The sequence below is a fragment of the Myotis brandtii genome, unplaced genomic scaffold (genome assembly GCF_000412655.1).
Source record: "Myotis brandtii unplaced genomic scaffold, ASM41265v1 scaffold112, whole genome shotgun sequence".
Lineage (NCBI taxonomy): Eukaryota > Metazoa > Chordata > Mammalia > Chiroptera > Vespertilionidae > Myotis > Myotis brandtii.
This window is the reverse complement of record NW_005353838.1, coordinates 4,812,777-4,839,260: the sequence shown is the minus strand read 5'-3', so window position 1 is coordinate 4,839,260 and position 26,484 is coordinate 4,812,777. Positions and strand designations below refer to the sequence as shown.

Here is a 26,484-nt window from a genome sequence, read left to right as displayed (position 1 = left end):
TGAGTCATTGTGAAAAGGGCTCCATTTAATGGGAAGCAAAACATCTAGCCCAAATCTAGAGCTAGAGCAGAGATCTCTTCTCCACAAATTGTCCTTCAATACCAACGGCTGTTCTTTTGCTACAAGCACAATGTGGTGGTAATGGTGGGCCCAGCAAACTGCTAAGTATTAAAGCCATCTTCTCCTTGGCATGTCATACTATATGCAAGACCCTTCATTTTATATGTCTGTTCTTTTCCTTGCATTCTAAAATAGGCACACTTACCTACCCCTAGAGCTGGCAGGAAGTGTGTCAGCTCTTCATGGCAAACCTGTGTATACTTAATAGCATCATAAATACTATTTATACAGTGAAGTTCGGTCGCTCCAGTACTCCTAAGAGCTTCTTCAGTTCTTTTCTGGATCTGTTCCTTAGTGATTGCTTTAGCCAACTGACTATTCATGACTGAGTCTTGGCATTGAGATCTCAGAGGGCCATGGCTCTAAAGTCAAGAGGAAGACAGTGGAAACCTATAGGCAAAGTAAGTAGAAGCAATACCACTTGAGTATATGGACTAGAATTTGATATGGCAGAATTAGTTTAAGCTAAGCTAAGTGAAGAATCAGGACCACAAACCTTTTCAGCAGCTTTCAACAGTAAATAAAAACCCAAACACCTAACAAGGATTTGTGGAGATCCTTCTTACCTTCATACTTCTCTGCTCTGAACTAGAGTAATTAAAATTAAATATAAGCCTTAGCAATGAAAGCAGTATTCAAACATTCATTTCATGCAAAGGTACTGCTTACCTGAATTATCCTGGCCTTGTACGACAAATTGAGAAGTATCTCTGTTTCCTACGAGTTCATATAAGTTTGTGTTCTTTCTGCCTTAAATGTTCGATATTCACTGGTGAAACTATCAGGCCTGTGGTTTTTCTTTGTAGGAAGGTTTTGTTGTTGTTTTGTTTTTTTATTGTGGTAAAATATACTGTAGGAAGGTTTTGTTGTTGTTTTGTTTTTTTATTGTAAAATATAAACAAAATTTACCATTTTAATCTTTTTTTAAAAATATATTTCTTTATTGATTTCAGAGAGGAAGGAAGAGGGAGAAAGAGATAGAAACATCAATGATGAGAGAGAATCATTGATTGGCTGCCTCCTGCACGCCCCCCACTGGGGATGGAGCCCGAAACCCAGGCATGTGCCCTTGGCCAGAATCGAACCCAGGACCCTTCAGTCCATAGGCCGATGCTCTATCCACTGAGCCAAACTGGCTAGAGCCATTTTAATCTTTTTTAAGTGTACAGTTCAGTGACATTCACATTGTTGTATAAACATCACAATCATTCATCTCCAGAACTTCATCTTCCCCAACTAAAGCCTCATACCCCGTAAACACTTAACTCCCATTCTCCTCTCCCTGCCAGCCCCTGACAACTACCGGCTACTTTCTGTCTCCATTTTTTACTTCTCTAGGCAATTCATGCAAGAGCAATGACATAGCATTTGTGCTTCGGTGATGGACTTTTTTCACTTTGCATATTGTCTTCAGGCTCATCCATGTTGTACCATGTCAGAATGCCTTCTTTTTAAAGACTAAATAATATCCATTTTATGTATATATCACGTTTTGTTTATTCATCTTTCAGTGGCTATTCGGGTTGTTTTTACCTTTTGTCTATGTGAGTAATGCTGCTATAAACATAGTATGCAAACATCTTTTTGAGTCCCTACTTTCACTTCTTTTGGGTATATATCCAGAAGTAGAATTACTGGATCATATGGTAATTCCATGTTTAATATTTTGAGGAATTGCCATACTATTTTCCATAGCAGCTGCACCATTTTATATCCCACTAGCAATGCACAAAGATTCTAATCTCTCCATATCCTTGCCAACATTTATTTTCTTTCTTTCTTTTCTTTTTTTTTTTAATAGCCATCCTGCCCTGACCACTGTGACAGTTGGTTGAGTATCATCTCGTGCACCTAGAGGTCACAGGTTCAATTCCCAGTCAGGACATGTGCCTGGTTTGTGGGCTCAATCCCTAGTAGGGAGCCTGTAAGAGGCAGCCAATCAATGTTTCTCTCTCTCCATCTCTCTCTAAAATCAATGAAAACATATTTTAAAAAATAATAGTAGTCATCCTAATGGATGTAATGTTTGTTTTTCTTTAAATTACAAATTTAATTTATTTAATAAATTTAGTGCTGTTTAGATTTTTTATTGTGCTGTTTTGGTATGTTATTATTGGTACATTTTGTTTTCAAGGCATTTGTCCCATCTAATAAATGAAATAAAATTACTCATAATAGCTCCTAATTAGCTTTTCTACATCTATAGGGTCTGTGGTGAAGTCTCTTTTCATTTCTGTTGTTAGAAATTTGTATTTTCTGAAACAAAGATATTTGAGATAATTCTTGCCAGGGGTTTATTAATCTTTTCAAAGAACCAACTTTTGACTTGGATTTTCTGAGTTTTATTCATTTTTCTATTCGATTGATTTCTGCTTTTTATTATTTATGTCTTTCTACTTACTTTGCACCTAATTTACTATTTTTCTGCCTTTTAAACAAATATATGGTTTTATTGACTTTAGAGAGAGGAAGGGAGAGGGAGAAAGAGATAGAAACATCAGTGATGAGAGAGAATCATCAGTTGGCTGCCTCCTACTGGGGATGGAGCCCACAACCTGGGCCTACCCTGACCCACAATCAAACCATGACCTGGTTCAAGGGTTGATGCTCAACCACTGAGCAGCACCAGCCGAGTTGCCTTCTTAAGATTTAAGCTGAGATCATTGATTTAAGATGTTTCTTTCTTTCTAATAAATTTTCCTCTAAACATTGCTTTGGTAACATTACATCCCATAAGATTTCGTTATTATTCAGTTAACATATTTTCTAGTTTGCCTTAACATTTACTAACTCATGTAAATCTTTGACCCATAGGTTATTTAGAAGTTGCTTAATTTCTAAATAGGAATATTTCTAGATATTATTACGTTTGGATAGAAAGGGAAAAATCAACAATTTGCTTCTGTAAGAGAAGCACTTTAAATGTAAACATATAAATACATTTTTTAAAAAGATATGCCATAAACAACAATGCATAAGACAGTTGGTAGGGTTATATTAGTATTAGACAAAGTACAGTTCAAGAAAATTATTATTATCAGAGATAAGGAAATATATTTATTAATAAGTCAATTCATCAAAAATATTAACATTTAATATTATTATGGTCAGAAAGTATACTCCATATGACTTTAATACTTTGGAATTTATTGAAACTTGTTTTATAGCCTAGGATATATGGTCTTTTTTTAGGGTCTACCTTGGCAAATGTTCCATGTTCACTTGAAAAGAATGTGTATTTTGCTGTTATTAGATACATTGTTCTTTCTATAAGTGTCATTTAAATTAAGTTGATAATCCTCAAATCTTTTCTATCTTTATTGATTTTTTTGATAGTTTGTTTCTTAGTGTTGTTCTATTTATTGCTGAGAGAGGGATATTAAAATCGCCAAGTATTACTGTGAATTTGTTAATTTCTTCTTTTGAAAATTGTGTTCATTTTTGCTTCATGTATTTTAAAGCTTTGTTATTATGTACGTGCACATTTAGGATTGTTATCTCTTGATGAATTGGCTCGTCGTTATTAAATGTCCCATTTTAGCTCTGAAATAGTCTTTTTAAAAAGCCTACTTTGTCTATTAATACAGCACCACCAGTAGTTCTCATGCAGTCTTTACATGGTATCTCTTTTTAATATTGTAATATATTTGTATTTTTATATTTAAAGTGTTTCTCTTATAGACAGTATATAGTGGGGTCTTGCTTTTTCTTACAAATTGACAATCTATGTATTTTCATTGGAATTCATTTATATTGAATGTAAGATATGGTTGGGTATATGCCTCCTTGGTCTTTGATTACTAATTGTCCCATCTGTTTTTTATTTCCTCTGTTCTTCCTTCTTTCCAGTGAATGGAATATTTTTAGCTGTATCTCTTTGTGTTATTTCAAATAAAAATACTACTTACCCATACAGTTTCATTTTGCAAATAATACCTTAATTAATCCTGTATCCAAATTAGGGTATGCTAAGAGTTAAAAGTGGGTACATAAAGAGAGTGCGACACTCTGGTAGCAGAAACCAACTTTCTCCACTGGAATTCTGGCTAACCCTGCTCTTCTCTTTTTCCCCACCCATCACAAAATAGAACCCTGGCCTAGTAAACATAAAGCTATCATGATAGTCATAACATGAAGCACATATTTCTCTATCACTACAGTCAGTGTAACTGGATAGCTGCCTGTGTACTGTCACACTCTTCTGTCACTTCCTTCTTCCACACCGTAAGGATCTTAGGAGCTACCCTGGAAAATATGCAGTACTTCCTTCTAATTAAATTGATATCAGACAAGTATCATTTTTGTGTAATCAGTCAAACAATTCACGAGCAGCTTGGTGCTGTCCTTTGACGCTTGCAGTTTACTTGAGAAGGCATTTATGTATTTATGATATTTATTATACAAATGTATATAATAAAAACATAAAGAGCAAAGCTATGACTGTTACAGATAGTAAAAATAAATAAAGATGCTTTTTTAGTTAATTAGAAAGATAGCTGCCTAGGCAGGACAAATTGCCACATACTTAGGTCCTGGCCACACTGTATACTCCCTGCAGGCTGGCAGCCTGCAGGGCACACGCATCTCTGACATTTTCCTGAATTGCCTAATATCCAATCTGCTGATGACTTTTTGTCCCCAACTGTGTATAGAGGTTCTTGGTCATTTATAGTGAGAGAAACTCATATATTATTTTTCTATCTCTTCTTCTTCTATATGTAGACAGACATAGGTAAGTATCACATGATTATTTGAAGGATTGAAATTTCATTTTGATTTGGGTGGAATACGTTTACATCATTTTACACTTTTGAGTATGAATTGCCTCTCTAGGTGTAATCACTTTCTACTTTTCAGCATAGAGATTTTATGAGTAGTATTCAGTGCAGAAAGAGAGCTCTAAAAATAATTGTGCAAGTAGGGTTTTGTTAGTCTTACGTGGCACACTGGCAGGAGAAAAGAACAAAGGCATATCGGAGGAAAGGTAGTGGTAGCAGAGCATTTAACTTCATTGCTTCAACCAAGGAGCTCGCATTTAGTGGAGAAGGAAAAGCAAACAAAAAACAGGAGATCGGCACTAGCTATTGAATGTTTTATTTCTCGTCACTGTTAGTCACATATGAATAGAACCATTACAGTCTTTTTGGTGTGTATAACTAAGCTTTTTTTTTTTCCATATGGAAAATCTTGAATTTTATGTTCAAAAACACAATGAGATGTTTTTGACATTCTACAGTTCATTTTGAAATTCACGATCTTAAAAACCCATTGACTTTCAATAAGGTGGTAAAGGGTGTACAATACATGTCATTTTTATGCCTAATAGCACCTTGGATAGTCTCTAGTGCGTATTATGTACACACACCTTATGGCATCTGTTTCTACCTGACAGCTTACAGCATTAGGCTGAATGTCGTGGTGCACAACTGAATGGGAGTGAAATGTCGAGCTGTATTACAATGGATTCTTACTGGAAAAAGTGAGATCTTTAGAGCTTCCTTTTTAGACTTTTCCATAAACATTTTAAACTGACATATTTGCCAATACATAATTAAGATGACATACTAATTAAATGTTTATATTATTCTTCCAGAAATGGGGATGGATTTGGCTAGACAACTGATGAACTAGAATTAAAACATGTGTTTTGTACAGGGAAACCTATTTTGCAAATGTATTATTGACTATTTTTTTAAAAATATTTTTTTATTGATTTCAGAGAGGAAGGGAGAGGGAGAGAGAGATAGAAACATCAGTAATGCCGAAACCGGTTTGGCTCAGTGGATAGAGCGTCGGCCTGCGGACTGAAAGGTCCCAGGTTCGATTCCGGTCAAGGGCATGTACCTTGGTTGCGGGCACATCCCCAGTGGGAGATGTGCAGGAGGCAGCTGATCGATGTTTCTCTCTCATCGATGTTTCTAACTCTCTATCTCTCTCCCTTCCTCTCTGTAAAAAATCAATAAAATATATTAAAAAAAAGAAAAAAAGAAACATCAGTGATAAGAGAGAATCATTGTCTGGCTGCCTCCTGCATGCCCCACACTAGGGATCAAGCCCGCAACCCCAGGCATATGCCCTGACCGGGAATCGAACCATGATCTCCTGGTTCATAGGTCGAAGCTCAACCACTGAGCCATGCCTGACTTGACTATTCTTAATAGTATATGTATACAGGGTTGTTAGAGTTAAGAATGGCTGGGATCATATCTTAATATAATATGTCCTTATTTATTTGACTAATTTTCATATTATTTAACTCAGCCCAGGGAATGAGACAATAGGTTTGTTTTCTTATTCTACTACTATACTTGGGGTTTTGGTCTAGTGGTCACAAAATTTCTCCTAGAAATATGTTTTCCTAGAATTCTAACACAAGACTAATAAAATCACTTAAAACCTTTTAGTACTCAAAATCCAGATTCTGGGTTTACATGCTTTGGCCACATGCTAAATATTAAGTAAGCAAATGCCAAACAAGGCAAAGTTGGTCAAGGCTGTGACTTATAAAGATTGTCAGCCAATGTTGAACACTAAATACTCTTTTTCCTTCTCTTAGCCTGAAAATACTTGAGAAAAAAAACTTTCATGCCCATCTTTCATTTAAAGTTATTCAGTTTGCCCAGCCAGTGTGGCTTAGTGGTTGAGCGTCAACCTATGAACCAGGAAGTCATGGTTCGATTCCCAGTCAAGGCATATACCTGGGTTGCAGGCTTGATCCGCAAGTAGGGGCCATGCAGGAGGCAGCTGACCAATGATTCTTTCTCATCATTGATGTTTCTCTCTCTCTCTCCCTCTCCCTTCCTCTCTGAAATCAATAAAAATATATTAAAGTTATTTAGTTTGCATGTCCTTTCACAGGTTGTAAACCTTTTGGACCAATTTTTGGCTATTAGATAAACAGTACACTGTTCAATCCATATTGACTGATTAATTGTTTGTAATTTTTTAGGTACTAATTAGGATGAATGGGATTTGGAGAAATTCGATTTCCTGTCTAAGGATAAGAAATGTGCCACACAGATACCAAAGTGGTTATCACCCAGCAGTCCCTCTGGGATCGAGGATTCTAACTGACCCAGCCAAAGTTTTTGAGCACAACATGTGGTGAGTTATCTTCTTACTAGGTCTGATATTATGTATGTATATTAAACATCAACAGTGATACCATTTTCATTTAGTGCCAAGAAAGGATTTTTAATGCTGATTACTTATGTGGTTGAGGCTCACTGATCCTAATTTAACACGTTAAGCGCCATGTCAGTCACTGGTGACTGACACTATACTTTCCGTCCGGACCGGTCAGTCACTGGTGCTGCCCGCATGTTGGTGAAATCGGATATCCCGGGCTAAACGGAAAGGAAGACAAAACAGGCTGGGTGCTTAACATGTCAAGAGTTGCCAGTTCTAATTTCTTTGCCAGTGGAATTAGAAAAGTGACACTTGCCCATGCTTTCCTCAGCTTTGGGGTTCTTGCAGGCCCTCCCTGCTCACCCTGATCCTGATTTGCGGGTGTTATCACTCCAGGCCTCTTTTCTAGGTAGCATCTTCCTCCTGCCCCACAGGCCCTTCTTTGCAAGTACTTGTCAGTCAACAAATGTATATTCAGTACTTGCTGCTTACTAAACGCTCAGAAGAACACACTGGTGTGACTCTACTCCATGCTTTCAGGAAATCTACCCTCTATTTGGAAAGAGATATTTATAGAAAATTTGTATAATTAGCAATACAAGGCAGCAAATTGTAATGGGCCAGCATGTTCTTACAAGGCATATTGGTATGTGCCTTGTAAGAACAACTCACCAATGCAAAATCACTTCTGTTTTAGCATAGTCTGAAGGTTTCTTTTTTCTTTTTTAATTTCAGCTTCATTGAAGTATAATTGACATATAAAGGAAGATTTATTTAAATGGGGAAAGTGAGATTAGAAGTATTTATTCCGTCTCCAGTACCTACTATAGCAGTGGTTCTCAACCTTCTGGCCCTTTAAATACAGTTCCTCATGTTGTGACCCAACCATAAAATTATTTTCGTTGCTATTTCATAACTGTAATGTTGCTACTGTTATGAATCGTAATGTAAATATCTGATATGCAGGATGGTCTTAGGCGACCCCTGTGAAAGGGTCGTTCGACCACCAAAGGGGTCGCGACCCACAGGTTGAGAACCGCTGTACTATAGTGTCTGACACAAATATTTGTGGGCTCTAGCTGATTTGGATCAGTGGATACAGCGTCAGCCCACAGATTGTGGGTCCTGGGTTTGATTCCGGTAAAGGCGACGTACCTCAGTTGTAGGCTCGATCCCTGGGCTTGGTTAGGGCTCATGTGTGAGGCAACCAATTGTTGTGTCTCTCTCACATCAATGTTTCTCTCTCTGTGTCTGTCCCCCTCCCACTCTCTCTTTTAAAAAAAAAAAAAAAAAAAAAAAAAAATCAATGAAAAAATATCCTCAGGTGAGGATTAAAAATAAATAAGTATTTGTGGAATAATGACCTGGATAGGTAAAACTGAAGTAAGGGCATTCTAAGTGGGTAGAAAGTCATAAAACACAGAGATAAAGAAGTATAAGGCATAATCAGGAAACAGTGAACAGGATAGTTTGCCAAAATAAAGGCTCTTCTAGGAGTTTGGTGAACGGTAAGGTGGAATAATCTAGTCCAGGTATAGGGGTGGGAGCAAGATTGTGCATGGTCCTGAATTCAGAGTTGAGGTATAAGGCATGATAGAGCCACTGAAGAGAAATTGCTTTTTACCTAGTTTAGTAAATATATGTATTTTGTAACAGCATACTGGACAGAACAGCAGGTAGAACTACAAGCAGGAAGGGGCCAGTGAGAGAAAATTTTCGAAGGAAAAATAACTAAAACTTGGTGCTTTTGTAGAATAAAGGAAAAGGGGGCATTTGACTGAAATTTGGATCCTAGCTGACTAATAGAAATAGGAAAGTCAACGGGTAAATTGATTTTTTTAATTTGGAAGAAAATGGTGAATTTAGGTTTAGGTGTTTTGAATAGGCTTTGGAAGCAGAACATTCTGGGGAAAATGTCCTGAACACAGGCTCTGCCACTGGGAAGAGGGGAAGGGGCCAGGATTAAAGATGTGTCGTTGCATGATATCTACAGACAAAATTGTTTTCTGACTACCTTTGGGAACAAGGTCTCTAGGACTAGGAAAGTGATTTGTGGATTTTTTATATTGTTATTGCAACAATATAAATTTTTAAAGGAAGTAGGTTGAGGAGAAACAACAAGATGGTGGTGTAGGTAAATGCAGTACTCACATCCTCCCACAACCACATCAAAATTACAACCAAAATACAGAAGAACCATCATTCAAAACTGCCTAAAATCTGGCTGAATAGAAAACCTACAACTAGAGAATTAAAGAAGAAAGCACATTGAGATTGCTCGGAGGGGCAAAGGCATAAAAGGGGCTGGTCTGACACCCATGTGTGGTGTTTTTAATTGAGAGGGATATCTTGGCTGAGGAGGCCTCCCGAGAAGAGCAAGTGAAGACCAGACCCCCAGCCCAGGCCTCCAGAGCTGGGAAGAGAAGTCCCTGTAACTTCAGCCTATAAAACCAGTGGGGATTGTGGGTAAGCGACACAGAGGCTGCTGGAGTCCCAGGCAATTCCTCTTAAAGGGCTGGCACATGGACTTATTCAGACTCACTCCCTTGGAGCTCCAGCACTGGGACAGCAGTTTGAAAGGATCTAGGGCCATACAGGAAGGAACTAAATTGTCATCAGGGCAGGAATTGCGGGGGCAGCTGTCTCCTAGACAAAAGTGCTGGCAGAAGTCATTGTTCCTCTGCTAAGATCTCCCCCCACACAGAGCTCACTGGCAGGCACCATAAGCTGAGTCTTAATCAACCTGGCCCATTCTGTTTGCCCAGCCCTGAGATCTCACCCCACCCAATTTGCAGCCTCCCCCAAGCTGTTTGCAGTGGCTTTTCCATATGAATGGCCTGTCCTGGCTCAGGCTTCAGACTTTCCTAAAATTTCTCAAACAAGGAGCAGCTGGACTCAGGGTGTCCCATACTTCTTGATAAGTGACCCCAGGCTCGGCACTAGTAGCAGCTTGCCAAGGTTCACAGCTTGGCCCCTCCTAGGTACCTCCAAGGCCAACACAAGTAGCAGCCATCTGCAGATCGTTCTATAGCTCCTGCTGGGTGGGTGGCCCCAGGCAGGGCAAAGACAGTGGCAGACTTTGCACCTTTTGGGAGGCCTCAGAGCCAGTGCACCTGGTGGACAACTTCAGATCACGCCACATTACAACTCTACCATATCCATGAGTGACACACTCAAGGGGCGGACTCAGTGAGGACCAAAACCCCACTGAAGCAAGTCCTGTTCTGTAGGGGTGTCTCCTGCACAGCAGCTCTTCTGCTGGCCCTCACAGCCAATTGCCCTGGGGATCAATTCCTCCTAGTGATGCCAACAGCAATCAAGCCTCAACTACAACAGGTCATTGCACACAGCCCACATAGGAGCCACACCTAGAGTACCCAGTTCAGGTGACTGGCGAGGTTGAGCAACTGGGCCCTACAGGACACCTACTACACAAGGCCACTCTACCAATTCCAAGAGACATAGCAGCTCTACTCAGACTTTCCTAAAATTTCTCAAACAAGGAGCAGCTGGACTCAGGGTGTCCCATACTTCTTGATAAGTGACCCCAGGCTCGGCACTAGTAGCAGCTTGCCAAGGTTCACAGCTTGGCCCCTCCTAGGTACCTCCAAGGCCAACACAAGTAGCAGCCATCTGCAGATCGTTCTATAGCTCCTGCTGGGTGGGTGGCCCCAGGCAGGGCAAAGACAGTGGCAGACTTTGCACCTTTTGGGAGGCCTCAGAGCCAGTGCACCTGGTGGACAACTTCAGATCACGCCACATTACAACTCTACCATATCCATGAGTGACACACTCAAGGGGCGGACTCAGTGAGGACCAAAACCCCACTGAAGCAAGTCCTGTTCTGTAGGGGTGTCTCCTGCACAGCAGCTCTTCTGCTGGCCCTCACAGCCAATTGCCCTGGGGATCAATTCCTCCTAGTGATGCCAACAGCAATCAAGCCTCAACTACAACAGGTCATTGCACACAGCCCACATAGGAGCCACACCTAGAGTACCCAGTTCAGGTGACTGGCGAGGTTGAGCAACTGGGCCCTACAGGACACCTACTACACAAGGCCACTCTACCAATTCCAAGAGACATAGCAGCTCTACCTAATACATAGAAACAAACACAGGGATGCAGCCAAAACACAGAGGCAAAGAAACATATCACAAATGAAAGAACAGGAGAAATTTTCCAGAAAAAAAGAACTAAATGAAATGGAAACAAGCAAGCTACTGGATATGGAGTTCAAAACAGTGGTTATAAGGAGGCTCAAGGAACTTAATGAGAACTTCAAGGAACTTAGAATGTCGACAACATAAAAAAGGACCAGTCAGAAATGAACAATATACTAACTGAGACGAAGAATAATTTACAGGGAATCAACAGTAGAGTAGAGGATGCCGTGACTCAAATCAGCGATTTGGAATATGAGGAAGCAAAAAACACCCACTCAAAAGAGCAAAAAGAAGAAAGAATCCAAAAATATGAAAATAGTGTAAGGAGCCTCTGGGACAACTTCAAGCGTACCAACAATTGCATCTAGGGTGCTGAAAGAAGAAATAGAGAAAGAAATTGAAAACCTACTTGAAGAAACAATGACAGAAAACTTCCCGTACCTGGTGACAGAAACAGGAACACAGAGTCCAGGAAGTACATAGAGTCCCAAACAGGAGGAACACAAATAGGCCCACACCAGGACACATCATAAAATGCCAAGGGTTAAAGACAAAGAGAGAATCTTAAAAGCAGCAAAAGAAAAGCAGTTAGTTGTCCCAGTGGCTCCTTACACCTTTCTCATGTTTTTTCTTTTTTTTTTTTCTTTTTTGCTCCCTTGTAGAAGGGAGTGCCCATACAGCTGTCAGCTGATTTCTCAACAGAAACTTTGTAGGCCAGAGGGAGTGGCAAGAAATATTCAGAGGGATGTCTTACTGCCAGCTTAGGCCCAATCCCCCGGGGAGCAGGCCTAAGCCAGCAGGTGGTCATCCCCAAGGGGTCCCAGACTGCGAGAGGGCACAGGCCGGGCTGAGGGACCCCCCCCCCCACAAGTGCACAAATTTTTGTGCACCGGGCCTCTAGTAAATGAATAAATAACCTAATGAACAAAATAAACTGATGAATAAAATAGAGTCAGAGATGTGGAAACATGGAACAGAATCTCAGTGGGGTGGGTGGGAAGAAATCAACCAAAGACCATATCTGCATATATGCATTACCCATGGACACAGACTATAGGGTGGTAAAGGCCTCAGGTGGGGCAGGATCCGAGTGGAGGAGGGCAATGGGGGAAAAAGAGTGGGACATCTGTAATACGCCCAACAATAAAGATTTTTAAAAGAATTATTAACCATTTAAAAAAAATAGCAAAAATAAATGAAGTAGGTTGATCATTTATTAATTAGTCCTCTACTATACAAATGGTAGCCACTAGCCACATGTGGTTATTGAGTGCTTGGAACCTGGTTAGTCTGAATTGAGATTTGCTCTAACATATTGAAGACTTAATACCAAAAAGGTAAAATATATCATTTGTTAATTTTTATATTGAATTATATGTTAAAATGATATCATTTTGGATATATTGAATTAAATATGATATATTTTTAAAATTGATTTCACTCTTGACAGTACCACCCAGGGACCGAAGAGCAAGAGTGCCGTGTTGAAGCGACCACTACCGTTCAGATTCCTCTTATTCCTGCAGCTGCCTCTGCTGGGGATGGGGCTGACCCCCACAGTCCTCACACCCAGTGGGAATAAAGCTCGTTTACTCCTGACATCTACACCCGCTGGAGCCCTCCGTGTTTCCACCCTGCCCCTCCCAGAGGTTCAGTGTTTTGTATTCAATCTCGAGTACATGAATTGCACTTGGGACAGCGGCTCTGAGCCTCGGCCCACCAACCTGACTCTGCACTATTGGTACGGGAACTCTGGTCATGACAAAGTCCAGGAGTGTGGCCACTATCTATACTCTTCAGAGATCACTTCTGGCTGCTGGTTGGGAAAAGAGGAGATCCATCTCTACCAAACATTTGTTGTCCAGCTCCAGGACCCACAGGAACTTGGGCGGAAGGCCAAAAAGAGGCTAAAACTGGAGGATCTGGTGATTCCCTGGGCTCCAGAGAACCTAACACTTCACAACCTGAGTGAATCCCAGCTAGAACTGAGGTGGAGCAACAGATACTCTGTGGGCCGCTGTTTGGAGCACCTGGTGCAGTACCGGAGTGACCAGGACCGCAGCTGGATTGAGCAGTCAGTGGGCCACAGATGTAGCTTCTCTTTGCCTAGTGTGGATGGGCAGAAGCTCTACACGTTCCGTGTTCGGAGTCGCTATAACCCACTCTGTGGAAATGCTCAGCATTGGAGTGAATGGAGCCACCCGATCCACTGGGGCAGCCATACTTCAAAGAAGCCCATAGTGCCCCCATCGCTGTTTGCACTGGAAGCCGTGCTCATCCCCCTTGGCTCTGTGGGACTGATTGTTAGTCTCATCTTTGTGTACTGCTGGCTAGAAAGGACCGTACCCCGAGTTCCTACCCTCAAGAGCCTGGAGGATCTGGTTATCAAATACCATGGGAACTTTTCGGCCTGGAGTGGTGTGTCTAAGGAACTGGTGGAGAGCCTGCAGCCAGACTACAGTGAAAGGCTCTGCCACATCAGTGAGATTCCCCCAAAAGGAGATGCTCTAGAGGAGGGGCCTGGGGGCTCCCCCTGCAGCCAGCATAGCTCCTCCTGGACTCCCCCATGTTATACCCTATAACCTGAAACCTGAGCCCTGATACCCTGACAGAACCCCAGGGTCCTGTAGCCCTAAATTGTACTACCCCTTCTCCAACCAGCCTGGGCCCAATGCTCCCCTCACCCCAACTGTGGCTGATTTTGAATTGTGTGCCCCCTATTACTGCTCCCTCATTCAGTATCTCCTCCTTAAGAATTGCCCCTTTGTCCTGTACATGTTTGTCATCTCCCTCAATCCAACCTTTCCTCTTCCTAGAATTCTTTCTCCCTCCCTCCCTCCCAACTTCTTTCCATCTACCCTTCCGTTGTTCCCGAATCAATGAGAAATAGTTTCTGTTGATAAAAATAAATAAATAAATAAATAAATTTCTTTTTCACTTTTTTAAAATGTGGCTACTAGAAAATTATAAATTACATTTGTGGCTAATGTTCTACTCTTGGACAGTTGCTGAATTAAAACCATTTGAGCACCATCACCAATATGGACAGTTGTGTCTTGTGAGATTATTGCTAGGCAATTAAACCCCTAGAAGATCTTCTGGTCCTAGGCAAGCTTCTCCTTTACCAGTTCTTTTCCTCCTTTAGACGAGTGACTTAGCTGTATGTGTTCTCTTTTTCCATCTGCTGCCCCAGCTCTTTTTGCGCAAGATTCCTGCCTACTCATTTAAGCTCTATTCTTTCATAGGCTGTCCAGGAAACAAGGGTCAACTGTTCCAGTGGCTAGCTTTGGGCTGCTGCACACGAATCCCTTGGCGAGTTATTATGTCGCTAGGTCTAGCAATATGGCCCAGAACATTTTAATTTGAAATAGCTCTTTTAGTAATTCTGTTGAGCAGCGAGGTTTAAGAATCCATGGTTCAGTCTAGTGGCTTTCAAACTTTTCTTTAGCAGGAGAATTTCTTTTCCAAGTGAAGTCTTAACATAGAATTCCAATATTTCTTTAAAAATGTGTTTTTTTTTAATTGATTTTAGAGAGGAAGGGAGATTGGGAGAGAGAAACATCGAACGGTTGCCTCCTGCATGCACCCAGACCGGGTTTTGAATCCACAACCTGGACTTGTGCCCTGGCCAGAAATCGAACCGGCGGACCTCTCAGTGCACAGGCTGACGCTCAGCTGACTGAGCCACACTGGCCAAGGCTAGGATCCTAATATTTAAAAGGTAAAAACAAACCTTCTCTGAATGAAGTGGGCCTGGAGACCTAGGGCATCCACAGCTCCACCTCCCTTTTCCTCTTCCACTTCTCATCCCTTACTGGCAGCCAGGCGGACCTTCAGGGTTCTGTCGATCAAAGTTTGAGAAACCTTGATTGAATCTTATCAGGCATTCTTATCCATAGCATACCCCACAAGGGGTTCTCCAGCCTGTGCCAGAATGCCTCCAGTGACCTCTCCAAAGGCAGAGATGCTGTGACAGTGACTTAATAGGAAAGGAGTTGCTTCACACAGACTGAAAACCAGAAGACTGGTTTACTTTTTCTTCAAGTCTAAAATTCTGTCCAAAAGTTCTCCCTTCCTTATCTTTATATGTTAAGAGTAATGTTTCCTTTCTTGGTGAATTTTGATTTTTTAAAGTTGTTTCTAGAAAAGCATATGTCATTTTTCTCTCCGAGATGTTAGAATTGTCTACAGTTTGTTTCTGTTTCGCCTCGTTGTAAGGAATATTTATTCTGTACTGGAGGCCCGGTGCACGGATTCATTCACTGGTGGGGTCCCTCAGCCTGACGTGCAGGGATCAGCCGAAACCAGCAGTCCTACATCCCCTGAGGGATGTATTAGTGTGTGAAGGGCAGGCAGCTGGGGAGGAGCCCGAGCCCGGGCCAGGCGCCACACTGCTCCCGCTCATCCTGGCCCCGCTGTGCCTGCTGCAGCCACCACTCAGTAGGCACGCTGCCGCTCCGCTGTGGTCTCCACGCACCGTCCTAGGGCGATACTGGTGTGCCCATGACTGAGAAGCGGCCATGGGCTCACGCCCAGTCCTGATGCTGGTCCCGGTCCCGATCCTCGTCCCGGTCCGGATCAGGGAGGGGTGTGCAGGGGGAGTGTCCACAGCTGTTCTTGCCAGCCATGAGCCTGGCATCTGGTGCCCATTGGTAAGCTGAGCAGCGCTCCTGCTGTGGGAGCACACTGACCACTGGGAGATAGCTCCTGCATTGAGCGTCTGCCCCCTGGTGGTCAGTGCACATCAAAGCTACCGGTCGAGCGGTCAAACGGTCACTAGGCTTTTATATATATAGGTATGATCCTCTTTTTAATATCTTCTTGAGAAAAAATAGGCCCCTTTTTAGTCAGTTTCTAACATCCTGAGAAAGGTTTGCCCTTCTGATTCTGGATATTTGTATTATTAGTATCTACATCTGCCTATAGTTTTTTAAATAATTCGGTGAAGTGAATTTCACAAAACATAAAATTAATCATTTTAAAGTGAACAATTCGGTGGCATTAATTACATTCACAGTTTTGTGCAACCAGCACCTCTGTCCATTTCCAAAACATTTCCATCACTCCAAAGTAAAATCCCTCACTCATTAAGCAGTTATCCTCACCCTGAAGTCCCCCAGCCCCTGACAATCAACAATCTGTGTTCTGTCTCTACAGATTTGCCTCTTCCAGATATTTCATATAGATGGAATCATATGATAGGTGACCTTTTGTGTAAGGCTTCTTAACGTAATATCTTGGAGGTCATCCATATTGTAGCAGTATCAGTACTTCATTTTTATGACTAAATAATGTTCTGTTGTATGCATATACCACAGTTGGTTTATCCATTCACCCACTGATGGAAATTTTGACTATTCCCACCTTTTGACTCTTGTGAATAGAGATGCTTTGAACATGTGTATATATGTACTTGTTTTAGTTCTTGTTTTCAATTCTTTGAGGTATTTGAGTTGGAATGGAGTTGCGGGGTCACATAGTAATTCTATTTTTAACTTTTTGAGGACCTACCAAACTATTTTCCGTAGCACCTGAACCATTTTATATTCTTCTGATAGTCTTTTAATTATATTTAGTACATTTATTAATTTGGGGGGCGGGCATTGACATAAAACTGTATTCAGAATGCTTTTGAGAAATGGCCCAGAGATCTGTCTGCATTGAGCAAGTTAAACAGTTACTTGGAAAAATCACTCTTCATTCCATGCTGTTCCAAGTGTAAGTATGTAGCAACTTTTCAGGGGAACCCTGACATTTATAAGAAAGCAGAAAGCAATTATATTATCAGCTAGGCCAGTGGCTTTCAAGCTTTTTGGCATAATCCACAGTAAAAAGTACAGCTTCCATCATGAACCAGTATACATAAAATATGCTTATGAAATAGGAACAAACGTTTTCTGTCCATTTTTACCATGCGACACATGCCCAGATAGTTTCCATTTATTTTTTTCTACCCTGTTTCTTTCTCTTTTTAATTGTCAGACTAAATTGATTTCTTGACTCACTAAGAGCTGTGACTTAGTTTAAAAAGTACTGGTCTAAGCCATTCTCTGTAGATCCAAGGCAGGACCTGTATGTTGTGAAATGTCTTTCAATTATATAACCCATTTAAATAATAGTTTTCAGAATCCCAATTGAGTTCAGATATCACGAATTTTTTCTTATTATATAGTATGAATTTTCTTTAATCATTGTATTTATTCTGATTCCCCTCGCCCTGTTACATACACAGTTCTTTAGTATAGATAAATATTTTATCTGTCTACCTTCATTATGACATTTGTCATTAGAGACTAGTTTAGATGTTGAGAGCACAGTCTGGCTGCCTGTCTAAACTTGGGAAGTTACTTTATCTATGCCTCAGTTTCTTCATCTTTAAAATGGAATAATATCTATTCTCATAAGAGTGCTGTGAGGATTAAATTAGTATATATCCTATATAATAAAAGCCTAATATGCTAATTGACTGGCAGAATGACTGGTCGCTATGATGTATACCTACCACCAGGGGGCAGATGCTCAATGCAGGAGCTGCCCCCTGGTGATCAGTGTGCTCCCACGGGGAGTACCGCTCAGTCAGAAGCCAGGCTGACAGCTGGAGAGCGCAGCAGTGGTGGCGGGAGCCTCTCCCTCCTCCATGGCAGCGCTAAGGATGTCCAACTAATGGCTTAGGCCCACGAAAATCCCCCAAAAGCTCCCCCGCAGGTTGGGCTGAGGGACCCAACCCCCAAATGCATGAGTTTCGTGCACCAGGCCTCTAGTATAATATAAAGTGTATACACATAGTAAATAAGCAACACATAAGAATCAGCTATCTTATTGTAACCATTTTCTAACATGTACTTTACTTACTTATGTATCTATTTTATCTTCATTATTAGATTGATATGTTTCTTCAGAGAAGAGTTTAGCTATGTCTGTATCATAGCTATATTCCCCATATAATAAGCACCTAATAAGTATGTTTGAATAAGTGAATCAATATAGAGAAATATGAGATCCAGTTAATATCTATTAGAAGTTTATAACTAGACTGAGAGTTAATATAGTGGCTAAATATGGGCTTCAGAATAAAAAAATCTGAATTTAAATCTTGACTCTATCCCTTTCAAGGTATGTGAACTTGAGCAAGTTCCTTCAGGGGATGTTGTGAGTATTAAAGAACATCTACACTAATAAAAGACAAACATGCAAATTGACCGTACCTTTCACCATGCCTTAAGCCACGCCCACCAGCCAATCAGAGCAACTATATGCATATTAACCCAACCTGAAGGGTGTGTGAGCAGCTGCAAACAGCCATCATCCCCTCATCCAGGCTGGCCAGGCACCCCAGTGGGGACCCCCACCCTGAAGGGTGTGTGAGCAGCTGCAAACAGCCATCATCCCCTCATCCAGGCTGGCCAGGCACCCCAGTGGGGACCCCCACCCTGAAGGGTGTGTGACCAGCTGCAAACAGCCATCATCCCCTCATCCAGGCTGGCCAGGCACCCCAGTGGGGACCCCCACCCTGAAGGGGGTGTGACCAGCTGCAAACAGCCATCATCCCCTCATCCAGGCTGGCCAGGCACCCCAGTGGGGACCCCCACCCTGAAGGGGGTGTGACCAGCTGCAAACAGCCATCATCCCCTCACCCAGACTGGGCAGGCACCCAAGCGGGACCCCCACCCAGAAGGGGGTGTGACCAGCTGCAAACAGCCATCATCCCCTCACCCAGGCTGGCCAGGCACCCAAGCGGGACCCCCACCCAGAAGGGGGTGTGACCAGCTGCAAACAGCCATCATCCCCTCACCCAGGCTGGCCAGGCACCCAAGCGGGACCCCCACCCAGAAGGGGGTGTGACCAGCTGCAAACAGCCATCATCCCCTCACCCAGGCTGGCCAGGCACCCAAGCGGGACCCCCACCCTGATCCGGGACACCTTTCAGGGCAAACCAGCTGGCCCCCACCCGTGCACCAGGCCTCTATCCTATATAGTAAAAGGGTAATATGCAAACTGACCCTAACAGCAGAAAGACTGGGAATGACTGGTCACTATGACACACACTGACCACCAGGGGGCAGACGCTCAATGCAGGAGCTTCCCTCTGGTGGTCAGTGCGCTCCCACAGGGGGAGCTCTGCTCAGCCACAAGCCAGGCTGACGGCTGCCAGTACAGCGGTGGTGGTGGGAGCCTCTCCTGCCTCCTCAGCAGCGCTAAGGATGTCCGACTGCAGCTAGGCCTGTTTCCTGCTGGCAAGTGGACATCCCCTGAGGGCTCCCAGGCTGCCAGAGGGATGTCTGACTGCCAGCTTGGGCCCGATCCCCCAAGGAGCGGGCCTAAGCCAGCAGGTGGACATCCTCCGAGGGGTCCCAGACTGCAAAAGGGTATAGGCCGGGTTGAGGGACCCCCCTGAGTGCACAAATTTTTGTTCACCGGGCCTCTAGTAAATATATAAAACTCTTAGTAGTAAGTTATCACTAAAAGGCATCATTCTTATTATTATTAGATGGAGAATTGACATATATACCAATGAATAAAGAAACAATAAAGAGGAGTGTATGCAAGGTCATACAATGAAAACAGTGAAGAACACACTAATGGTCTGCAGAATAAAAAAGATTCCTTCTCTCTAAAGATACTTCTCTCTAAGAACCTCTCTGTTATATTCAATTACTTTGTTACAATAAATTCCCAGAAGTATAATTCATAGATCAAACAGTATAAGGTGTTTTTTCCCCTTGGGTAGTGGTGGTGGTGGTGTTGGTTGTTAAATACTTGATTATTTTTAGTTTGTTTGTTATTTGTTTCTATGCTTAAATTCTATTGCAATTGTATTTATTGCTTATAAACTTGAATGATTCTTATTGCTGTCTGTTGGGTTTGGGTATACGTGAATCAGACTTTTCTAATATAAAGAACTACCATAAAGCTGCAGTTCTTGAGGAAGTCCCATAAATACAGTAGGAACATTTTATAGGTTTCAGTGGGGATTCTGTAACTGTACAGTGGAAAATCTGTTCTGCAGTGGCTTAGGGTATAATATTACCCTCACTTAGCAGTTAAGAAAATGAAGCAACATAAAGAACAGTGTAAGGAAGTTAGAGCAATTTAAAAAATAACTAAACCTATTAAATGCTCAGGAAGAAGCAAGTTAAACAGTTTAAAACATGCTTAAAGCTAAAGACCACATATACTCTCATTGTCTCAGAGCTTTGTTCTTGATAGGGAAATGAATCGTTCTATTTTCTTTCTTATATGTTGTAGAAATTTACAGATGACTTGTCCCAGGCTTTATAATACTTTCTTTTTTTAATTCCTCACCAGAGGATATGTTTTTTATTTGTTTGTTTGTTTCTTAAAGGATCTTTATTGAGGTAAAATTAATTACAATGTAATTTATTCCTTCTAAGTATACAGTGATTTTTAGTAAATTTATAGTTATAACCATTACCTCAGTCCAATTTTAGAGCATTTACGTTACCCTAAGAGGATTTTTTATGCCAATTTTCAGGCATTGCCCTTTACAATTCCCAGTTACAGGCAATTACTAATCTACTTTTTGTTTTTATATTTTAGCGTTTTCTGGACATTTCATAGTAATGGAATCATACAATGTGTGGCCTTTTGCATGTGGATTCTTAGCATAATGTTTTTGAGGTTCATTCAAGTTATGTGTATCAGTAGCTTGGTGGGTTTTGGTGCAGAAATACTACTATCCCATTGTGTGGATATTACACATTTATTTATCCTTTTATCATTTGATGGGCATTTAAGTTGTTTCCACTATGGGGGTATTATAAAAATGCTGCTACGTGAATATTCGTGTTTATGAATATTTTTTGTGAGAACATGTTTTTAGTTCTCTCGGATGTAAACCTAAGAATAGAATTTCTGGGCCAGAGGATATGTTTTTATTGATTTTAGAGAGAGTTCAATGTGACAGAGAAACACCAATTGGTTGCCTCCCATCAAACCCACAACCTAGGTCTGTGCCCTGACTGGGAACCGGACCTGCCACCTTTTGGTGTACAGGATGACGCTCCAGCCAACTGAGTCACCCAGCCAGGGCAGTAATACTATTTTTTAAATAAATGATTTGTTGCTTTTAATAACATTCTGTATATGGGGTGGGGGCAAAAGTAGGTTTATATTTATGAGTATGCAAAACAGTTTATTCTTGTATTAGTATTTGCTAGAGGCCCGGTGCACAAATTCGTGCACCAGTGGGGTCCCTTGGCCTGGCCTGTCGGATTGGGCCAAAATCGGCTCTCCGACATCCCCCGAGGGGTCCCGGATTGCAAGAGAATGCAAGCCAGGTCGAGGGACCCCACCAGTGCAAAATTGGGGCCAGGGAGGGACGCAGGAGGCTGGCCAGCCCAGGAGGGACCACAGGAGGGCTCCAGGGCATGGCCAGTTTTGCTCAGTCCCAATCGGCCAGACCCTAGCAACAGTTGGAGCGTCTGCCTCCTGGTGGTCAGTGCATGTCATAGCGAGCGGTTGAGTGGCCTTAGCATATCATTAGCATGTTACGCTTTGATTGGTTGAACGGCCAATGGGACGACCAGACACTTAGCATATTAGGCTTTTATTATATAGGATTGTATTATTTTCATATGTACAACTGTAAGCCTATTTTTGCCCCACCCAGTATATTTATATGTGCAAAATACAAAGTATAGTTGTCAGTTCAAAGTGATTCCTCACATATATTAAAATAAGACAAAACAAAAATCTATTCTAATCTGACTCATTAGAGCAGCGGTTCTCAACCTGTGGCTCGCGACCACTTTGTGGTTCGAACGACCCTTTCACGGGGTCGCTTAAGACCATTGGAAAACACATATATAATTACATATTGTTTTTGTGATTAATCACTACGCTTTAATTATGTTCACTTTGTAACAATGAAATTGGGGGTCACCACAACATGAGGAACTGTATTAAGGGGTCGCGGCATTAGGAAGGTTGAGAACCACTGCATTAGAGCAAGTGACAAAGCTGCTTAATGATTATTTGGATTTTAAATAATTAGGTTTTATTTGAAATAATGGTGGTTAAAGTTTCATCTGTGAAACTCTGAGATTTGCATTATCATTTGCTTTTCCTAGGAACTTAGTATACCAGTTCTAATCCTTCTCAAAAGATTGTAGTTTCTCACCTTTTGGTGGTATATTTATAGGCAGGTCACTGGAATACACCCTCTCATATCTGGTTACATACACATTACTTAAAATAGCACCAAGCTGATCATCATTCTACCTAAATCAACTCCTTATTCTGTCATTGATACCCCCCAGTTTTCTTGATATTCAGTTTTAAGATCTTGAAATCATTCCTGACTCTTCTTATCTACTCCCCACAACATCTAGTTAATCTCCAGGACATAACAGCTTTTTTTTTTTTTTCCACAGTGTCTCTCCCTCCATTCTTCCTTTCTGTTTTTTCATTGCCACCACCTTAACCCTGGAACTCCTGACTCCTAGATCACTGCAAGTCTTCTAGTTGGCCTCCCACCCTCCAGTCCCTCCCCAATTCATTGTGTCTTGCACATTACCAAACTCTTCACATTTGAGATCCTCTGATTCTGAGCTCTTAACTTCATCTGCAATTATCCAATCAAAATGGATTGTTGTTTCCTGTACAAACTGTCCACAGTCCCAGCTTCATACACATATATCAGTTAATGTTTATCAGTTACCATAATGATGCACCTCAGGAATTTTATAATTTACCCCTTTCTCCTCAGTGAGGTAGCTGTAAATATCATATGATGTTAATGTTGGTGATATTTTTTACAATTTTCAATAAGTAAATTTCAAGTTATATAGAACTTTATTTCATTATTGTTTAGAAAAAAAATGGTTTATTCCAAGAAATCACATCACTCACTAAAGTTTTACCAGTTGCAAAAAAAGAAATGCAAACTTTGTAAAAATAAAACAAAACAAAATCACCTTTTTGTATAAAGATGCTGCTTTTTATTCTAAGAAAGACATTTTTGTGGCAAAAAATAATATCGCCTCGTATTGGGAAAGTAAATTTTGAAACTAAAAAATACTTAAAGAAAATGCCAAAAAGAAAATGCCAGATCTTAGAAAGGTGACTTTTAAAAAATATATATATTTTATTGATTTTTTTTTACAGAGAGGAAGGGAGAGGGATAGAGAGTTAGAAACATTGATGAGAGAGAAACATCGATCAGCTGCCTCCTGCACACCCACTACTGAGGATGTACCCACAACCAAGGTACATGCCCTTGACCGGAATCAAACCTGGGACCCTTCATTCCGCAGGCCGATGCTCTATCCACTGAGCCAAACCGGTTAGGGCAAAAGGTGACTTTTTATATCTATATCAAGTAGTCTATAATTTAAATGTAAATGAACCCATTTATAGAAATTAAGGCAGGTAAAAAGAAAAGTCTAGAGTTACTTTAGAAACTGAGGATTGCCCTAACCGTTTTTACTCAGTGGATAGAACGTCGGCCTGCGGACTGAAGGGTCCCAGGTTTGATTCCGGGCATGTACCTTGGTTGCGGGCATATCCCCAGTAGGGGGTGTATAGGAGGCAGCTGATCGATGTTTCTAACTCTCCCTTCCTCTCTGTAAAAAAATCAATAAAATATATTTTTTTAAAAAAACTGAGGATAAGTACAAAGTATTTTACAAATATTGTAAAAAGAGTATTCAAGAACCATTAAAGAATGCCCTGTTCATAAATTAACAAAAAGGCAAATGAATTTAGTCTTAGAGTAAAATACAGTGAACCATACCAGCACCCAAATAATCATGCGCCATAATAGTGCTTCTGGGACATGACATACTTCAGCAATCATGTCCAAAGGGTGGCTGGGGATTGCAACACAACCAGCTTTAAACAAAGAAACCACAGAGGTTCCAGGGTTACCCCAGCACTTATCAGGAGGCACATCTGACACAAAATACCTTCAGTGGACGAGGAATTAGTTTGTATCATTTGTCTTTGCATAATCTAGAATGACAAATGCATCCCCTGCCACCCTTTTCCTGCCTTCTTCAACTGTAAAGCATGTTTTACAGTTGTTGTTGTTTTTTTTTTATAGGGATCATATGCAATGGTCAAAAGAGGAAGAAGCAGCAGCCAGAAAAAAAGTAGAGGAAAACTCAGCTGAGCGAGTCCTTCTGGAAGAGCAAGGTAGGCAACTAACTGGTAGCAGCTCCTGGAGCCCAGTTTTCTGTTTGACCTTCCACTGATTCAGTTCACACCTGAGGCTCTTTTTCCACTGACTGTGTCATTGCTTTGGGGAGTTCTTTACTTCTACCTGTGCCATGTACTTGTTCCATTTGGGAGAATGCCCAGGTTTTTCAGTTCAGTGGAACCAACTTAATGAAATAAAGTATGTATTCACCTTGTACTTGCTCTTTTTTTAGTCATATTGTTGCTCTTTCTGGGAGACACACGCACATGGGTGGCATTTCAAACAAGATTTGAAAACATAACGTTAAAATTTTCCTCTCGTTAGGAGTCCTTTAGTATGTGCTGTGTGTTTCACTTGTTAGTAATGTTAACAAATTCAAACACTTTCAGCAAAGAAGGTAAAGTCATATCAAAATCTTGCTGGTCTCTTAGGATAAATATAAAGTTCCAATATATAAGGATTTAAGGTAACTTTTCTTGAAAGCCATTGATATTTAGAGTTTAATTCAGATAAAGCCTTGCCAGGCCTTCAAAAATGGCTTCTGAAAAATTGATCTGTGCAACTATCACACAAAAAAAGAAAGCGTGTTGGTGAGGATGTAGAGAAATGGCAACCCTTTTGCCTTGTTGGTTGAATTGTAAAATGGTGCAACTTTTATGGAAAGCAGTATGGAAGCACCTTAAAAATTAAAAATGAAGCTACCATATATGATCTAGCAACCTCGCCTCTGGACATAGCAAAAAGAAATAGAAAGCAGAGTCTTGAGAGATATTTGTACACCCATGTTCATAGCAACACTATTCACAATAGGCAGAAGGTGGAAGCACTCCACATGTCCATCGATGGATAAAAGGATAAACAAAATGTGGTAGATACACACACGGATTATTGTTCAGCCTTAAAAAGGAAGGAAACCCTATCACATGCTATAACCTGGAGGAACCTGGGGGACATGTGAAGTGAAATAAGCCAGTCACAGAAAGGCAAATACTGTATAATTCCATATATATGCGGTATTAAAAGTAGTCATATTCATAGAAACAGGAAGTAGAATGGTGGTTACCAAGGCCTGGGGGACAGGGGAACACCAGAGTTGTTTAATGGGTATAAAGTTTCAGATTTGCAAGATGAAAAAGTTCTAGACATCCGTTTAACACTATGGAACTGTACACTTAAAAATGGTTAAGATGGTAAGTTTTACGTTATGTGTTTTTACCATAATTTTTTTAAAAAGTACCCCCCAAAATGACTTCCGTCCTTACTGTGTTGCTGGGAACCCACAGACATTCTGCTGAACATCTGTAGATAGGATTTTTTTTTTTACCTTATTTTGCTTAAAATCATTTCTTCTTAACATAGCTTGGTTCTTTTTCCTTTAAAAAAAATTTATTGAAGTAGCACATGCAGAAATGTACACAACTTATAAATGAACTAGAGGCCTGGTGCACCAATTCATGCATGGGTTGGGTCCCTCTGGGTGGCCTGCAAGGATTGGGCCAGAACCCGCAGTTCAGTGCTGCCTGCAGCTCCTACCTGCTGCTCCACTCATCCTGGCCCCACTGTGCCTGCTGCGGGCTCACGCCCAATCAGTCCCGATTGGGAGAGGCTTGCACTGCTATAGCAGCACTCGCCAGCCATGAGCCCTGCGTCTAGTGCCCTCCCAAGGGGAGTGGCCTACGGAATCAGGCTGAAACCAGCTCTCCGATATCCCCCGAGGGGTCCCGGATTGTGAGAGGGCGCAGGCCAGGGTGAGGGACCCCACCGGTGCACGATCAGGCCAGGGAGGAACCGTAAGGCTCCTCCAGGGCATGTTCGGCTCATCTCAGTCCTGATCGGCCGGACCCCAGCAGCAAGCTAACCTACCAGTTGGAGCATCTGTCCCCTGGTGGTCAGTGCACGTCATAGCAACTGGTC

General features: G+C 41.4%; 1 protein-coding gene across 6 annotated transcripts in view; it reads left to right on the top strand.

Annotated features, from left to right (window-relative positions):
• The window catches only part of METTL8 (methyltransferase like 8), an 83,713-nt gene that overhangs the window by 19,834 nt on the left and 37,395 nt on the right, over positions 1 to 26,484 (top strand). For 3 of the 6 annotated variants that reach the window (XR_001363580.1, XM_014545733.1, XM_005857569.2), the window contains exons 2-3: positions 7,070 to 7,224; positions 24,475 to 24,566. Coding sequence is in view for 5 of the 6 variants with exons in the window: in XM_014545733.1 (XP_014401219.1) it covers positions 7,082 to 7,224; positions 24,475 to 24,566 (235 nt within the window). In the remaining variant the exon portion in view is untranslated. Of the gene's footprint in view, positions 1 to 5,512; positions 5,600 to 7,069; positions 7,225 to 12,861; positions 14,452 to 24,474; positions 24,567 to 26,484 lie in introns of those variants that run through there. The other 3 variants (XM_014545721.1, XM_014545718.1, XM_014545726.1) reach the window with 3 other exon arrangements.